The following is a 17,983-nucleotide window of genomic DNA, read 5'->3' as shown; positions in this document are numbered from 1 at the left end:
GTGGGGAAGGTGAGGTTGGCACTGTGCTGAACTCAGCGCAGACAAAGGTCTGGGGGGCTGGATGGCCTCCTCGGTTTGATATTTAAAGCTCTAGATGTGTATCTGCCAGTGGTCTTCCCTACCATGACCTACAGATCTAGATAAAATCCAAAGATTTAGAGGGAGGGAGCGGAACAAACAAATCTGAGTGGGAAATGGATAGAATCTTAAACCAGAAAAGACAGCCATCAACCCTGAAGGCCTTTAAAACCAAAAAAACCAACTCTATATACAGGGAAAGACATAGTCAAGTCCTAAAGGTAGAAGACAAAGGAGGGGGAGGAGGGAACGATAAATATTCTTGATAACAGTTCCTCTGAATACAGATTCTCTGAATCTATTTGGAACTCAATTTCTCTCCTACCTTTCCCCCAACTATCAGGAAATTACCTTGTCTGATCTCAGTAAACAACATTCAATATTCTTCCCACATCAAAGCTGGCCTTCAGGAAGGGACAGATATGCTGTCAGCTTAAACCTTCAACGCCCAGTTCCCACCTTCAACAAGGCAAGGCTTCTTAGTTCCCTTGGGAAAAGTCAAATGGGAAGCAAGCTAACAGCTTGGGGGTGAGCTCCGCCTCAGGGCAATCAGAGATTATGTCACAATACCAGACAATTCTATGCTGACAGCAGGTGTGGAGGAGGAATAGGTTCTGGCCACAGAAGTAGACGGAACAAGAGATCAAGCAGTGGTCCCCAGAGAAACAGCACTAGATCACATACCACTTTCATAACAGCTTTCAGATAGAACACCAAACATCTTAGAAATATGCGAAAAAGACAACAGAGCTGATTCTATGCTTGACTTATCAGGTATGTTAACACAGCTCCACACCTCTGGGCCCTCCCCTCTGGGCCCAGATTCTTACTCTGCTGCAGAGGGGTCCTAGTGGTTTCTGTAAAGACAGCATTGCTAAGGGAACTTTGTTCAAAAAGCCCAAGATACCCCTCACCCTCCGCTGCTTCTCACCCTCTCCCCCAGAAAGACAAGACACAGCTTGGCAGTCCCACACCTAGGGGCTAGCTTTTGGATTCTGGTTGGTCTTCTTGAAGGAGGACAATGGCAGAACCAGAGCATGTACCTCACTGAGGTCATCTCCCAGACAGCTTTGCAGAAGGTTGTAAAAGCACCGACAGGAGAGAAGGGGAAGAGGAGGTAAAGATGGAGGAAAGCCACTTATCACTAAGGCAACTGAGTTCATCCATATGTTGACTCGGGAAATTCAAGAAATTCTAGCTTTTGAGGTTTCTTCCTTCCAGAATAAATGCTTCCTACATCTTCCTGGGGAGCAGATCCAGACCCAGAAGCTATAGTATCATTACCTTTGCCTAGAAGTCTCAATCTCACATCTCTCCATCCCACCTCCTTCCCTTTCTCCAAAGAGAAGAAAATATGGAAGACAAAGTCTGTCTTTTTAATATGGCATTCTTCCTTCTCTTAAAGGAGCTCTTTGCAGATCCTTTATAGGAGTTGGTCCTAACAGTAAAAGCAATGGGCTAGAAGTCAGGGAAGCCCATGTTCTCAGTTACTGAATGACCCTGGGCAAGTCCTTTACCCTTTCTGGGCCTTAGGTTCTCATATATGTAAAGTGTGGGGTGAGGGGGATGGTGGTATTTGTGTGAGTGTGGTGAATTTTCTGCGGAGTAGCTCATGCTGCCTCCATGCTACTCTTTTCCTAACTGCAGAGGTAAAAAAGCTAAAAACTACATTTCCCAGAATCTCCCTGCAGATGCTCTTGGCTATAATTCAGGTTCTGCTAATTAGAATCAGACTCAAGATTAGATCAAAGTATGGCAATGACCATACTTCTGTCTCCTTCACTTGTTTCTACAGGAGCATTTTGGTTTCATCTTCCAGTTAACTGGGTGCTCGTTCTGGTGGCTGCAGCTGCGGCTGCTGGATTTCAGTTTACCAATCCCTGGATAGCAGACAGAGCACTCACACTGAGAGTGGCTCACAAGCAGTTCCCTTGGTGGGTCAAATCTAGGTCTAGATCCCGATTCCTGGAGGACAAGCCTAGAGACATGCTCCCTCAGCCCTTCGACCAATCTTCAAGCCTTATTTGCTATATTAAATCCTTCTCTATTAAACTACCTAGGGTTTAGTATGGCCTAGGTTCCGTGTAGAAACCACTGACACAATTTTGTCAGATGACATGAAGAAGAAGTAGTTGTGAAGAAGAAAGAAATTATTCACAAAGCATATTCCCTAAGTCAGAGTCTTCTGAGGAAAAACGGGCAAGATGGGGAAGCCTAGAACTTTAAAATACATTTGTCCAGGACAACTTCCTTCACTTCTTCCCTTTTTACCATCTTCCTGTACTTTCTCCCTCCCACTCTAAGCTCTGGGGGGAGTTGAATGGCTCACAGAAGATGGAAGGTTGAGTCAGCACACGCTTTCCTTTCCATCCCTACATTCTCTGCAGGCTTTTACTCTGCCGAGGGTAGCATTACCTGCCCAACCCCAAATAAGTATTCTCTGGGCTTGAGCTGGAGAGGGTATCAACTGTCTTCCTCAGAAGCAGGAAATATGTTTACATAATCCAGGGGGTAAAGAACCAGGGCACGGCCCTGCACAGCTAATGACCAAAGACACATTTGGCCCATACAAGATCCTAGTTTATCTTCTTATACCAATTTCTGGTTGAAGTAACAAACCACCAGCTTCCTGTAGCAGGAGTGGGGACAAACTGAAAAAAACAAGGTCAAATCCGAGTGGCATGCTTGGTGTGATGGGGCATTTCCCACCAGTCTTCAGTGATGCTAACTAAACCCAGGAGCCATCACACTAGAGGTAAAGCTCAGCGAGTTTTCAGAATGAAGTTTTCTGAAGAAAACAAAGGTTCCAGCAAGAGGAATCTGTGTGAGACACACAGGCAGGAAGCAGAGCTGAGCCGCCAGCACCGAGAATAGAAACAGGAAGCGGGCCCAGGAACAAGCATAGAGTATCTGCTGCAGGCGGCACCAGCCCCAGAGGCGCCGCAGCAGCGTGACTGAGACGGAGAAACAGACTGGCTGGTCCCGCCAGAGCACCGGCGCTCTAGAGGAGGGATGGCTGCCTGCGCAGGGTACATGCTGCTCTGAGCACTCTGGGCAGATGTGACAGAGGGGGTGGGGATTTCCTTTCTGAGACTCTGTAAGAGCACCTGGGTTACAATTCAAGGGGACCGAGCACAGATACAGTCAGATATAAAGAAAACAGGTCACCGACCTCAGAATGGCTCAGCTTCTCTGGGTACCAAAATTGCTAGTGACATTTCTGTTATCCCTTAAAAAAATAAGCCATCAAAAACCTAGGCAAAAACTGTTGGTCCTGCGTTCTTTTACCATGAAATATGACAAAAGAGAACATAGTGTAAAACTTAAATCCTTCAAACATTCCAGTTTATTAAGCCTTTAGAGAATTTCTGTCACCTCTCCTACCTCTCACCAATAAACCTAGACAATGAAAAGCAGGTCCCCAAGCTCAGGCACGTAGTAAGAACCTAGTCAACAAAGGTTGACTAAGATTTGCCTAACACAGGTATCAGACACAGGTCTGAATGCTCAAGCAGAAGTACCAGCATAATGCTACACCAGCATGAAGCAAATGGGAAGAAGTCCCAGAGAAGGTATTTCACAGCTAGGTTTTGAAGCCAAAGTAGAATTTTGCTGGGCATTAAAAAAAAAAAAAAAAAGGTGGGGGAGGGGGAGGAGGAACAGAGATGACACACACACCTTAAGCCAAAGGACAATGGCTTTGTGAGGACAAGGAGTTGTGAGGAGCTTAAAGGCACCCCTGAATGGCCAGAGATGAGGTTGCAGAGGCATGCTGGGAGCTCTGGATGGCCCCATAGCAAGTTCTGGGCTGTAGGTACAGGTGCTTCCAGAGCACAAACAAAACAACTACTTTACTAGACATGTAACATTTACTAGAGGAGACTGGTGGGCTACAGTCCATGGGGTCACAAAGTCGGACAAGACTGAGCACACTTGCATGTGTGCGCATGCAGACACGCACGCATGCGTGCATACACACACACACAGTCTCTGGCAAGATATTTCATTTGCAAAGTTTACTCAGCTTTCAGGGTCCAACTCTTCCTTGCTCCAGAACCATAAGACACATGAATCACCTGAAGACCTTGTTAACAGTGTTGGATTCAATAAAGCTGGTATAGGGCCCAAGAATCTGCATTTCTCACAAGCTCCCAGGTAGTGTCTGTGCTGCTTGATAATGGACCACATTTTCCTCAGCAACAAGGATCTGACTGATTTAAGTTTCACCATTAATCAGGACACTGTTTAAGAAAAAAAAGGCACAGAACAGGGCTTGCTCCATACAACACAAGGGAACCAAAGAACCATTCTCGTCAACTTTTCACTGTTGGAGCTGATGCCTTGCTTGGGGAGCCCCTCCAGCTGGCCTGACCTATAGATTTAACCACCTTCCTCCCGTCCCTTCAGTTCACAACTCGTCTATGCTTCCATCACAGGGAGGTCTGGGGAAAGAAAGTGAAATGGATATCCATTTACACTCCTCCTCTTAGGACAACTCTAGTAAATGAAAAATGACAAAGGGTTGAGGCTTTTGGCTAAATATTAAGAGAGAATCAGATTGTCCATGCCTTTCCTCTCCTGGGTGGGATGCTAAGGGAATATTTCACCTGAAATATCAGAGAAAACTGGATTCAAACTCTAACTCCAACCCTTAGTTTCCCATGTAAAATAGAAGTGATTATTAAACTTAGTACATTTCAATTCCTGCCCTTCCAGGAGGATTCACTATGACTGAGGATCCTTTCCTGGCCTCACTCCTACCCTTTAAGATTCAGATTCTGTAAGAGTTCCTTTCCATTTTCTCTTTCCAGATCACTATAACCCAAGCTCTCAAGATTTGAGAACATCACAGTAGTAAAGCCGGAGTGTGACTAGGTACTCTCTTGTTAAGTAGAAATGTAAAGGGGGGGCTTGGAAACTCAAGCTATCAAATACTATCTTTCGATAATTTAACAGACATTAAAAATCCTATTTCTATTCACCTCACTCCTGGCATCAACAGCTTTCACTTCTGTCCAAACAGAGGAAGCAAGTATGGTCTAGATCTTCAAGAGCAGCCTAATAAGACTTTTTCAATCAAGGATATAGTGTCCCTTTTAAGCTAACCCAGTGCCCTTGATTCTCTTCTCTTGTTTAACTCCTGGAGGATGTGCCTCTTTATATCTTCCTAACACTCTGGCTGTCTAAGGTCTTCTTTAACACCACAGCTCAAAAGTATCAATTCTTCAACACTCAGCTTTCTTTATGGTCCAACTCTCACATCCATGCATGACTACTGGAAAAACCATAGCTCTGACTATATGGACCTTTGTCAGCAAAGTAATATCTCTGCTTTTTAACATGTTATCTAGGTTTGTCATAGCTTTTCTTCCAAGGAGCAAGCGTCTTTTAATTTCATAGCTGCAGTCACCATCTGCAGTGATTTTGGAGCCCAAGAAAATAAAGTCTGACACTGTTTCCACATCTATTTGCCATGAAGTGATGGGACCGGATGGTATGATCTTAGTTTTCTGAATGTTGAGTTTTAAGCCTTCAATTTCACTCTCCTCTTTCACTTTCATCAAGAGGCTCTTTAGTTCCTCTTCACTTTGAACTGTGGTGTTGGAGAAGACTCTTGAGAGTCCCTTGGACTTCGAGGAAATCAAGCCAGTCAATCCTAAAGGAAATCAGTCCTGAATATTCATTGGAAGGACAGATGCTGTAGCTGAAGCTCCAATACTTTGGTCACCTGATGTGAAGAACTGACTCATCTGAAAAGACCCGGATGCTGGGAAAGATTGAAGACAGGAGGAGAAGGGGATGACAGAGGATGAGATGGTTGAATGGCATAACTGACTGATGGACGTGAGTTTGAGCAAGCTCCAGGAGTTGGTGATGGACAGGGAAGCCTGGCATGCTGCAGTCCGTGGGGTCGCAAAGAGTCAGTCACGACTGAGTGACAGAACTGAACATTTCGGCGCCAACTTCACCATTTTGTGCCCTATCTGCTTTATACATATATGGGTCTTGAGATGAAGCTGAGGAATTTGGGCCGATTCAGCTGACTCCGCCTAACATGCCTTTCAAAAGTTCTCTTCACCTTTATATCCTTCCCTTACTCATTTCCTTCCCTCCAGCCTCAGAAGTCAGGGCCTCTCCCTACCTTAGAAGGCCCCCAATAAACTGCTTCATGACAAATTCAACTTTACATTCCTTGAAAACACATTAGATGCAGACCATCTTTGTCCCTTTCCCTGGCTTCCAGAAATATGACCCAACCCTGGGCCCCCTCCAACCTTTCCAGTTACGTGATGGTCACTTCTACTCAGTGGCCCCAAGCACAGTCTAGTGCTCCATCTGACTCCTCGCTCCATGCTGCATGGCCTGGGAGGTTTAACTATTAACCACTATGCAGACAACTCTCAAACTCGATCCAAACTCAGCTCTTACCCAAGTTTCAGCCTCCTAAATTCCAACTAGCAATGAAGCATTCGTTTTTAGGTATCTCACTATATGGAACTTAACTTCTCAAAGGCGAGTTTTCCTATTAACCTTCTATTTCTGTCAATGAGAGCCCCACCCTCCCCAAACCTGGTATATCAAGATTGTTAAGTTTTCCAGCCAGTAGAATCCACTTATTCCCAGTTCTATAGATTCTTTCCTGAGCACCTCACAACTAAGACTAGGTAGCTATGTAAATGAAGCTGAGGAGTAGAACTCCACCGAATGCTAGAATTATTTCAATAGTTTAACTCATCTCCTTGCTTGCAGACTACCCCCTTTCCAAACCATACTACACACCAGTGGATTATTTTTCTTAAAACATTAGCTTCATCATGTTATTGCCCTAATTAAGTATCTGCAGGCCTATGAGATCAGATCCAAGTGGCTTACTTATCCTACCAGGGCTCCAGCCCCTGTGATCTAGCTTTCCTTCCTGTTCCTGCCCACCTCAGGAAGCCTGATTCTGACCAGCCCCCCAGAAGTCATCCACACTGCACCCCACCCTCACCAAGCCTCAGCCCAGCACTTTTCCTTTCCATCCCACCCAAGACATCCGTATCTAGTTCATTTTAATTAAACTTCTGCTATGATGTCTCCCCTCTACGATTTTGTTTATGTTTATTTTTAATTGATTGATGATTATTTTACAATATTGGTCTCTTTCATACACCAACATCAATTAACCGCAGGTGTGCACACGTCCCCTCCCTCTTAAATCTCCCTCCCACTCTACTCTTTAGACATAAATGGTCCCTGAGGGTTACAACCGAATCACAGTCAGAACCACCCACCTGAGAGTTCAGGTTACCTCAGAAGTACTGGAGTTCAACCCTTGCCTGATGCGTCTAGGCCTTCTATACAAAAACCAGAGCAAATGGGGTGCCAGAATTTACTCCAGAGACAGGGAGTTTACCTACTTTTCTTTTTGAAATATCCTCAATCCTCCAGATCACAAAGAAATCTGTATGTCACACTTGAGCTTAGACCTATAGGAATCAAGTAGTCAGAGGTAGTGTAACTTGTGAAGTTTTATTTTTTTAAGATGATCAACCCTGGTGATTAAGTTGAAGATGGACTTGGAAGGAAAAGAAACAGCTCAGGACTCTGTCACCAGGTGAGAGATAATGGGAGACCGACAGAAAGGAAATGAGGAAGGACAAGAGATCCAGTGATGAGTGCCAGAGAGTGAAGAGTTCCCAGGGTGGAGCTGGCAACGCAAGAGGTGCCCTAAAGCCAGGAATAAACTGCAGGGGTCCCAGCTGCAGGCAGTCTGTCTCTCCCAGGTCTCTCTTCCTTCACCCATTTTCAACCCAGTCTTCCCTCCAGATCATCAAGAGCCAAACGATAGCATAAGTCACCACTATTACCCAAGTTGCCACTGTGGCTTCCCAGTCCAGTAGTTTTTTCTTCCCTTTTCAAAGGATGACCAAAGCTCACTGCTATTCAAGTATGGTCTTAAGAACCACAGCACCACCTGAGAGCTTGTCAGAAATGCAAATTCTTGGGTTCTACCTGACAACTACTGAATCAATCTCTCTCGGTGGATGTCAGTAATCTGTGTTTTAATTAATCTCCAGAAGATTCCTAATGCATGCCTAAGTTTGAGAAGCAGTAATACAGTTAACTTCCCCAAATCAAAGCTTTTAATCCCATATCCATTTTGCACCACTGAATGGAAACTCTATTCCAGGTACACTTGCAAGACTAACATGTAAATTTACAAATGTGCCTCAGTAAGAAAAACTCAGGAAGCCATCATTACTCTTAAGGAAACCACATACACTTGAATGAATCACTTAAATAGATGCTTTTCAAGATGCAACTATTCCAAGTCATTCTCAGAAATGACTATAATCAAAAGTCAGAAACCAATTTTCAGATGAGTCCCTTACAGATTTCGCCCCCAAATAAAGAAAACGAAAAACTTAATGAAACACCAAGAGATTTGCTCACTTATCACTTACAAGAACTTTTTTTTGGGGGGTGGGGGGGTGGGGGGGGTGTGAGCTGCACTGTGTGGCATGTGGGATCTTAGTTTCCCTGACCAGCAACTGAACCTGTGCCCCCTGCAATGGAAGTGTGGATTCTAGACCCCTGGACTACAGCATGGAAGTCCTAAGAACCTTCTTAACATAAGGTGAAATGAGACTATTTTACAAGATAATGACAAATCCTAATCCCACTTCTTCTTAAGGCCACTGTCAGGAAGCACAAATAAATTAATTCATCCTCTAAAATGAAGTTTGGGTGGTCCTGTAACAGCCTGTAATAACTGTCCTGCACTAGCAGGGAAAACAACAATTTGGCAATATGGTCAAGTTGTACCCTGTCAGTCATACACTTTTTGGATGAGCAATGAATCTGCTCAGGTGTACCTATTCAATCAGTTGGAACCTATTCTACGACAAGCACTAGAACAGCAATGAGCAAGACAGAGCAAGTCTGACCCGCAGTGAGCTTGAAATAAGTAATAGAAATTACCCTTGACACGAGCACTGACAAGAAGCATGGGTGCTAAGACGGTATATCGTAGTAAAGGAACCTGACATAGTTTGGACTAGAGAGCATCTCTACCAGGGCTGTAAACCAGAATCACCCAGCATAGCTTCTAGTATGCCAAAGCCCAAGCCTTACCCCATACCAAACAAATCAGAATTCTGTGAACCCTGGCCATTGGTTTTAAAAATCATGTGCTCCCCAGGTAATTCTAACATGAAGGCAATGTAGAGAACCACTGGTCTCGGGTATAATGAGACACAGTTTGGGGGAACAGAAGACAGTAAGACAATGCCTGCCCTCCAGGAGCTTTCTATCTAGTGGGAAAGACCCAACAACCCAGAGGTATTAGCAAAATGCTCTAGCAACATGGAGCAAAAAACCCTCAGATTCAGCATAATGCTTCTCTGGGCACAAGGATGGGGTAGTGATCCTAATGGATATATAAGGTGCTTTTACCTGTGGCAGCAAGGCTTGGCCCAGGAACCTCATTATTCTTTATACCTTTTCATACATCTTAAATATTGCAGGCTTTTTATTTTTTTTTTTTCCATTTATTTTTATTAGTTGGAGGCTAATTAATTACTTTATATTGCAGGCTTTTTAAAAAGTAAAAATAAAATCTGCCTTTAGTCAGTGAAGGCAACATAGAAATCATTTAAGCTGAATTTTGAAGCTTAAGGGGTTTTCTGAGGAAATGATTCTGAAGATGTAGCCTGAAATATAAAAAAAAAAAGTCAGAAGGAAAAGTACCTTAGGCAAAGCGAAGACTGTGCGCAAGAGCTGGAAGCAGAAAAGGCATGGGGCCCTATAGAAACTGAGAGAAGGCAGAAAGCAAAAAGGATGAAGCAGAGGTTCTCAGGGTCTTCCCTGGGGCTCAGACAGTAAAGAATCCGCCTGTAATGCAGGAGACCTGGGTTCGATCCCTGGGTTGGGAAGATCCCTTGGAGGTGGGCAAGGCAACCCACTCCAGTATTCTTGCTTGGGAGAATCCCCTTAAACAGAGAAGTCTGGCAGGCTACAGTCCATGGGGGTCGCAAAGTGTTGGACACGGCTGAGTGACTAAGCACACACACAAAGGTTCTCAGAGTGCCATTCTTGGTCTAGCAGCATCAGCAGCCTCAAGAATTTGTTATTAAATGCAAATTCTCAGGTCTCACTCCAGACTTAAATCAGAAAGAGGTGGAGAGCTGGGGAGGTGGTAATATTAAGGATTTTGGATTTTCTTCTTAAATTAATCAAAAGTAATTGAGAGGTTTTAAATAGAGGAATAAAGGATAATAGTAACTAAATGGTTTGGCGTTAATAGCTGAGCCAAAAAACAAACAAAAAACAAAACAAAAAAAATAGCTGAGCAAAAACTCCTCAAAATCTAATTTTTGTAATAATCAGGATCAGAAACCATACTGAGTCTTTCAATCAAGGGTCACAATCATAACGCCTCTAGGGTTAAGCTGGAAGGGTGCTGAGTGGAAAGAGGGATGTGCGAAACTGAAGGGGCTGCCCTGCAGTCAGCAGAGCATCTGCTCTGGAGTCGAGCACAAACACGAGCCGAGTGGAGGGCTACATGGCGAACCCAGGGACCCCTTAACACAGCTGCTTGAGATAGGCGCGGGCTCCTTGCAGGAAATCCCGCCTTCTCCTTTCTTCAGATGTGACTATTTCCCCAGCCTGGCTAGGCAAATCTGGCATCAAACCAGAATAAATTTCAAAGAATAAACCACCTTTTGTTTCTTTGTCTAAGTAGCAGAAGGATAAAAAGCAATTCAACAAATAAGATGCCAATAACCCAGCCAGTTCACCTCCCACGTGGAGATTCTACTACTACAGAACAGACGACCTGTTTGGATGAGCCCAGGGCAGAGGCCTGAACTTGGGAATGCTCCTTGTGATGGGCTACCCAGGAACAACTTTCTCCTGGGTCCAAGAGGCTACGGGCTACTGGTGTCTTCGCTTCAGTAGGTCAAATCAAGCTCTTGGATTCAACAGTGTAAGGTTCTCAAGCCTTAACAGACAACGTGTTTGTATGCTAGGTTTCTCAGTACTAAAAACTACCAGATGCAGTTCAACCAAAATGTCACCAGAAATAAGCAGAAACTTTCTGATGAGGCGCAACTTACAGCATGGGCAGAAATCTACCGATTTGAGTTCTTGCTGCAGTACTACCTCACCCGGATTTAGCCACAGATGATAGGTGATGAGGGAGTGGTTATACAGTTCTGACTGAATCAGATTAAAAAGCACATTCCAGTGAAGTTCAGGATGCAGAACAGGATTGCAACAGACATCAATGAGAAGGGAACAAGAGTGACTGCCTTATTCAGACACTTCCTCCCCCAATCCCTCAGCTGAAATAGTCAACAGTCTTAGAAGTCCTAGCTGACAATGGCAATTCATCCTGGCCTCGGATGCCTGAATTACAGGTGGTGAGGGACGCCACAGACCTTGTCCTCCCAAGGTTACGGCTTAGAGATCTTCAGGGGAAGCCATGGGGCCTTCATGATAAAGTGAGTTTCCATCTCCTACCTTAAATATCCAGAAAACCATTTTCTTACAAGTCAGAGTAAGGGAAGAGACAAGCTTCAAATCCAAGTAGAATAAGAATTTCAAAAGAATCTTATTCTTACCTGTGGCTGAATTTCCATTTCCTAACTGAAGCCAGATTTGTAAGGAAAGGTTTGCTACCGACAATCTTCTCAGGACAGTCCATTTTAATCCTGTGCCCAGACTGAGGGACTTGCCAACATGTCGTGACAGAGCTAAGACCAAGGGTAAATGCTCCCGGGACCAGCCTACTATTAAACAGTTGGTGTGCCTGCCTTTGAGTATCGAGTATAGTTCCTTCAAGATGATGGTCATTAGAGCCGATGTTTATGGAGGGCCTACAAGCACCAACACTCTCTTTATACTAATTTAATATTAACCTCTCTATGAAGTGTGTACTTTTAGTTTCATTTTACAGATGCAAAAGCTAAGACATGGACAGATTAAGTGACTTGCTCAAGGCTACAGTTAGTGGCAGAGTCAAAATGCAGATCCAGGGCTCTAGAGCCCAAGCTCTTCATCAGCAGACCATACTGTCTTTTTCAGGATACCATCCATCCATTCTATAAACACTGCATCAAGCACCTATTCACATAAAACAACTAGAAAATCTGCTTTTACTCCTCCATGCTCAAACGTGACAATCCATGCTGAACGCACTCCAGATTCTACCGCCTAGCTAAAAGTTAAGACAGATACTTAAAAATTTAGCCTTCAAAAGTAAGATATAGAAAAAAGCAAAAAACACTGAGCTTTTTCTCAGCTTTGATGGAGAGCAGACAGTGCTTCTATCATTTCCATCTTCTCTATCCCTCAGTTGCGTCTGTGCCCAAGAGCCCAAGATTTAACAAACAACAACAACAAAAACCATTTAAACAATGTTGAGATCTCTGAACAGAGATCACAAATATATTCTTCCCTGGGCAGGAAACCAAAACAGACATTCTATAAAGTCAGTCCACCAATTCATATTCAGAATTCTGAGCTTGAATTTAAGGAATAGTTCATCATTCATTTAGCTCAAATACCACCCAAACATCCAATCAGAAAGAAACCGGTCTTCGCTGCTTTTCTCTCTGCCCTCATCAGCTTTTAGAGGCTGGCAGAAATACTCACAGGCAAGCTTGAAGGTCTTGACTGAAGACTCAGGTTCATATCTTCTTGCCCTCCCTTACTGGAGGTCATTGAGGGGGCTGAGGATGCCTGAGACCCAAATGAATCTTGAGATAACTCCTAAAACAAGAGAAACAAAAGCTGTGAGAGCCTGGTTATTGATAAACCAGGCCAGCGTGCTTCATGGTGAAAAGGGCCATATGACTCTATCACACAGGGGAAACTGGGTTTGAGAGACTGACCACTCGCACACAATACTATTCAAAGGCAGAAAAATACAAACTGTGGCTCTTAAGAATGTCAACAGTTACTATTTGGAGTAAATAGAAACTCATGATGAAGAATTATTAAAAAAAAAAAAAAAAAGTCAACAGTGGACATAAGACTCTCTGATGGCACTGCTGACCATTTATCACCACAGACAGAAAACTGTTCTTTGGGAATAAAGGCTCAAATCTAGCTAACTACTAATTGTATCTATCAAGGAAAGAGACCAACTGATTTCAAAACACCAACAAAAAACTCATACTAGAACCTCTGCATTAAAATGAGTATTGCTTCCTTTAAAGGCACTGGCCTGGGATAAGACTCCAACAGTGCCACCAATGAACAAAATCTTTAGGGGACTTGTCATCATTCAGTCATTTCTCCTTTTTGCTCTTTAGAGAATAAAGGCCAAATTGTTATTTTCAGACTTTTATCACCTAACTTGTTCACAGACATTGCTACAAATGAATTTTAGCTATTTCCCAAAATTCACTCTCAAAAAAAATAAAAGTATTTGCTACAACTTTGAACGGGCTTCCCTGGTGGCTTAGTTGGTGAAGAATCTGCCTGCAATGTGCCAGGAGACCGAGGTTCAATCCCTGGGTTGGGAAGATCTCCTGGAGAAGGGAATGGCTACCTACTCCAGTTTTCTTGCCTGGAGAATTCCATGGGCAGAGGAGCCTGGCAGGCTACAGTCCATGGGATCGCAAAGAGTTGGACACGACTGAGCGACTTTCACTTTCACCACTAAGAATATTCTAAAGAATGTTATATCAGCCCTGATAGCAATGTCAAATGAAGGGGTCCAAAATATTTTGAGTAATAGCAGAACAGAACGGCAGCTGCATGGAAGTACAGTACAGTCTCCCAAAGTGACTGTTTTAAAAAACACCAAACTCACTTGGATGCTCAATTCTGAATGCTCAGTTTAAAAAAAAACAAACAAAAACTAGTCCATTATCTTTTATTCTTGTCTGTCTATGCAACTTTCCACTGCCCTATTAGTAAAGAGAGCTACAAGTTTTTATGCAGCTAGTTCAGTTAGAGAACCAATTTGTGTGGCAAAGTTCTCATGACACCAACCCCCAAAGTCTGCGGTCACATGGAGGGAGGACGCATCTTACCTGCGGTGGAGGGAAGCGCTGCTGGGAGTAGGCAGTTTGCTGTGACTGCTGAGACTGGGGCTGAGGGTACGCAGCCTGCTGGGAAAGCGTCGAGGATGCTGGCTGCTGAGGTTGCTGCTGCTGGTAAGGAGACTGTGCCTGCGGCTGTGAGTAGGGGGGCTGGCTCTGGGGGTGCTGCTGGGTGCTGGACTGCTGGGAGGGGTATGGAGTCGGGGACGGCTGATGGGGAGGCTGGGATGGCTGCTGGGAGTACGGAGGCTGAGAGGACTGGAGCTGCGGTGGCTGAGACTGAGGCTGCTGCTGATACGAAGGCTGGGCATGGGGGGTCTGGGACGGTGGCTGCTGGGAATAGGGCGGCTGCTGTTGCTGGGGGTGAGGACTTTGCTGGTTGTAATACGGAGTCTGGCCCTGCTGACCATACCCGCTGGGGCCTTGCTGTCCATAAGGAGGAATCTGTAAAAGGAAAGGATGCTTTTAGCACTGACACTTCTGAATGAAGAAACGTGAGGTATTCTGCCAGAAGCTATGCCCTGAAGATGGGTACAGAAAGAAGGCAAGCCAAGCCTCACACTTGGAAGGCCCAGGGTTTTTCTACCAACCCTGTTAAACTGAGCCAGGAGGCTCAGCCAAGCTGGGTTACAAGGTTGGTTTGTTTACAGATGGACGACATTCATCCATGGAAAATTTACACTATTTAATAAAAATTTGGGCAACTTACAAGAGTTCAAGAACAGCTGTCTTCACCAATGAGACTACTCTTTTTTATCATGGCCTAAACTGTTTTTATAAGCGCTAGGAATCTGTATCCTAGCCACAATGAAGAGTCACTAGCAGACTGGCTCAGTCAACTGAAAAACCTAGGATTTAGTAGTCTAGATGGTATGCCAATGACTGAACTACTCTGGTTCTCTTTTTCACTTTGTCTTTATTCATAAAGTATCTGAGAGCCTACTTGCTTACTTGTACCAGGCACTATTCTAGGCACGAGGGATACATCTGGCCAACTAGGAAAGAAAAAAGACCAATATTCACCCCAAATCTCCTCTATTTTCTCAGTGGGGGGAAAAAAAGGCAATTATATTTAAGGGCATACTTTGCTTCACAGTCTTAGAAATAAAGTTAGGTTTAATATTCTATTCCTCACACCATTTTCAACTCACATATAAATGATAGAAAATGCTGTCAAAACAAACAAAAAAAATGGTGATAAAAAGATGATGGTGCGGATGGTCAGACCAAAGGAGATGAGTAGAATCTTAATGCTTGTAATAGCACCTTTACTATTCAATCTCCCCTTCCCTGCCACTCCCAGTCTCTTCTACGTATTCACTGCAAACCAGACAGCTGTGTGTTGAAGGCCTTGAGAAATACAAAAGGCCTCTTCTCCCCTCGTCTTTCCAGGCGGCTCAGACGGTAAGGAATCTGCCTGCAGTGCAGGAGACCTGGGTTTCATCCCTGGGTCAGGAGAGCCCCTGGAGGAGGAAAATGGCAACCCACTCCAGTATTCTTGCCTGGAGAATTCCATGGACAGAGGAGCCTGGTGGGCTACAGTCCATGGGGCTGCAAAGAGTTGGACACGACTGAGCAACTAACACTTCTCTCCCCAGGACACATGGTACGAGTGGTTTTTCTTGGTAGCAGTGGATTGGTGTTCAGCTACTGCCTTTTTCTTTCTTTCTACCTCCTTCAGAGATAGCCACACAGTGGATACAAGCAGGCCAGCCAGGTCAAAGAAGACAGCTATGTATAGGAAGTGGCCAGGGAGCAGTTTTCCTTCAAGTATACATGCTATGATGACCACAACCTCGGCCCTGTACGTAGCAGACTGAAATTGAGTCAGCTGTCCTATGTTCCTTTCAAGGGGTTTAGAAACCAAAGACACATTCTGATCCTACAGCTCAAGACTAGATCTTGGACAGCAACAAGGATTAAGGTCATTGGAGTAACCATCTACCTGCTGTGCATAAGAGAGGCCGCCCATGGTACTCTGCGCTCGGCCCTGCATGGTCATCGGGTACCGCTGTGGGGTCTGGGACCCATATGGCTGCCCTGGGTACCCATGTCCTTGCTGCGGTCCTGATGGAGGTCCCTGTTGTTGCGAGTATGGGTTAGTCCCGCCATATGGCTGAGGTCTCATCTTGCCCATCTGATCCATTGGACTGGATGGCTACAAAATAAAGAGCATTTCATTAACCTGAAGCTTTGATGGCCTCTGGCCAATATGAACACAACCTAGGCATACAAGTCTGTATACCATAGAGGAAAACAGTTACTATGAAAAAGTAATGGTATATACCCAGTAACCCTTGGACAAGTCATTTAACCTTCTTCAGAACTGGATTTTGTCATATGTGAAAGAGAAACACCACCCGTTTATGAAAGCATCTTGTAAGCTATATTCTACCTTATAACTATGGTACTGCTTGAGACCCAAGGAACAGGCCAGGTACAGAGCAATGAATACATGGACTCTATGGTATAGAAAACAAGAACACAGGCCCTTTAGTTGGGAGGGGTTGGTGTCACTATACTCTGCCATGATCTTGTTCAGTAATACCAAAACTGATGCTTCAACACTGTGGTTGGTAAATTAAATATACAAGCATCTAGATGTTTTTAGTCTTTAAATGGTGAAATCTTATTTCCTTGCAAATCAGTAGCCCATTTGTACTATGGCACAAGCACTTAAATCTATGCTTTCTTCCAAATGGGTAACATAGTTAAGTTACTGTTGCTGAGGGAATTGTGACCATGAATTTACTTAAGAGCCTTGTACAACTCAACTGACAAGTTCACCTCCTTGAGAGTGGCAAGGCGGGTAGAACTTACATCCCTTTAAAGAGCAAGATACAGAGGTACCAATAATGAGAGTTCAATTCATAGGTATTTGGCTACAAACATAACTTTCAGCTCTTTACGGTGCAACACGATCAATCAACTCATTCATTTTCTGACCCCACTTTACCTTACTGGAGCTGCATAGAACAGAGCCCTGGCACACTTTCCCCTCCCCAAGACACCCAACCATGTCTACTGGGGGTGAGAAGGCGAGGAGGGAGTGTCTCCAAGCACTTAACTAGGTACACCCTGGTTGCAGAGCAGGCCTGGACCTGACATAAAACTTGAAAACTGAATCTTAAATTGGGGGTGGGTAGCAGATACTAATACCATGGACCTGAATATCAGTAACTTCAAATTACGGAATTCAGAGGTTCTCAAAACTTTAGAATACTTTCAGAATCACCTGGAGGGCTGGTTAAAATGCACACTGCTGGAACCTACTCCCCAAGTCTGATTCTGGAGGTTCAGGGCTGGGCCTAGGATGTGCATTTATAACAGTGTTCAGGTGATGCTGACGTTGCTGGTCCAGGGACCACCACACTGAGAACCACTGACCGAGATGACACCACGGGTCCCTTCTGGTTCTATTATTCTCTAATTAATACATTACTTTAGCCTTAAAAAAAAGAAAAAAAAAACCTCAAAAATAAGGGGAGGGGCACTCAAGTAATTGGTTCTCTGTACGTATCCCCCTTTATTTTTTGGTAGCATACTACACCTAAGTGTTTTATGATAGAGGAAGTTGAGCTGTCTTGAAGAAAATAGCTAAGATTAAAAAGCCACAGAGACTATTCCTCTAAATATCAACAGAAAAAAAGCAGAAGCAAAGATCTCTCAAATCTCAGCCTTAAAGGTAACACGGATCATGAGAATACTCTCCAAGTTTCTAAACTATGAGAATCATAGTAAAACCATGTCCCAAATCACTATTACATATCAATATTATTAAAATGCTCTTTTCAACAACCATAACTGAACAATTTTGCCCAGTGCAGCCTTGGTATCAGAAGCTCCAACAACATTTCCGATCATAATTT

At 44.1% G+C, this 17,983-nt stretch overlaps 1 protein-coding gene and 1 long non-coding RNA gene across 6 annotated transcripts in view; one reads left to right on the top strand and one right to left on the bottom strand.

Annotated features, from left to right (window-relative positions):
• Positions 1-17,983, bottom strand: part of ARID1A (AT-rich interaction domain 1A) — a 68,428-nt gene that overhangs the window by 27,811 nt on the left and 22,634 nt on the right. For all 5 annotated transcript variants that reach the window (XM_070458983.1, XM_070458981.1, XM_070458982.1 and 2 more), the window contains exons 2-4: positions 16,060-16,272; positions 14,106-14,558; positions 12,718-12,834 (exon numbers count right to left, since the gene is read on the bottom strand). In XM_070458983.1, coding sequence (XP_070315084.1) covers positions 12,718-12,834; positions 14,106-14,558; positions 16,060-16,272 — 783 coding nt within the window. The remainder of the gene's footprint in view (positions 1-12,717; positions 12,835-14,105; positions 14,559-16,059; positions 16,273-17,983) is intronic.
• LOC110147598 (uncharacterized) lies at positions 669-5,064 on the top strand. The gene is made up of 2 exons (XR_002316925.2): positions 669-852; positions 4,890-5,064. It is a non-coding gene; the product is annotated as an uncharacterized lncRNA (long non-coding RNA).

Source organism: Odocoileus virginianus, chromosome 30, assembly GCF_023699985.2.
Source record: "Odocoileus virginianus isolate 20LAN1187 ecotype Illinois chromosome 30, Ovbor_1.2, whole genome shotgun sequence".
Taxonomy (NCBI): Eukaryota; Metazoa; Chordata; class Mammalia; order Artiodactyla; family Cervidae; genus Odocoileus; species Odocoileus virginianus.
This window is presented reverse-complemented; position numbering and strand designations above follow the sequence as displayed.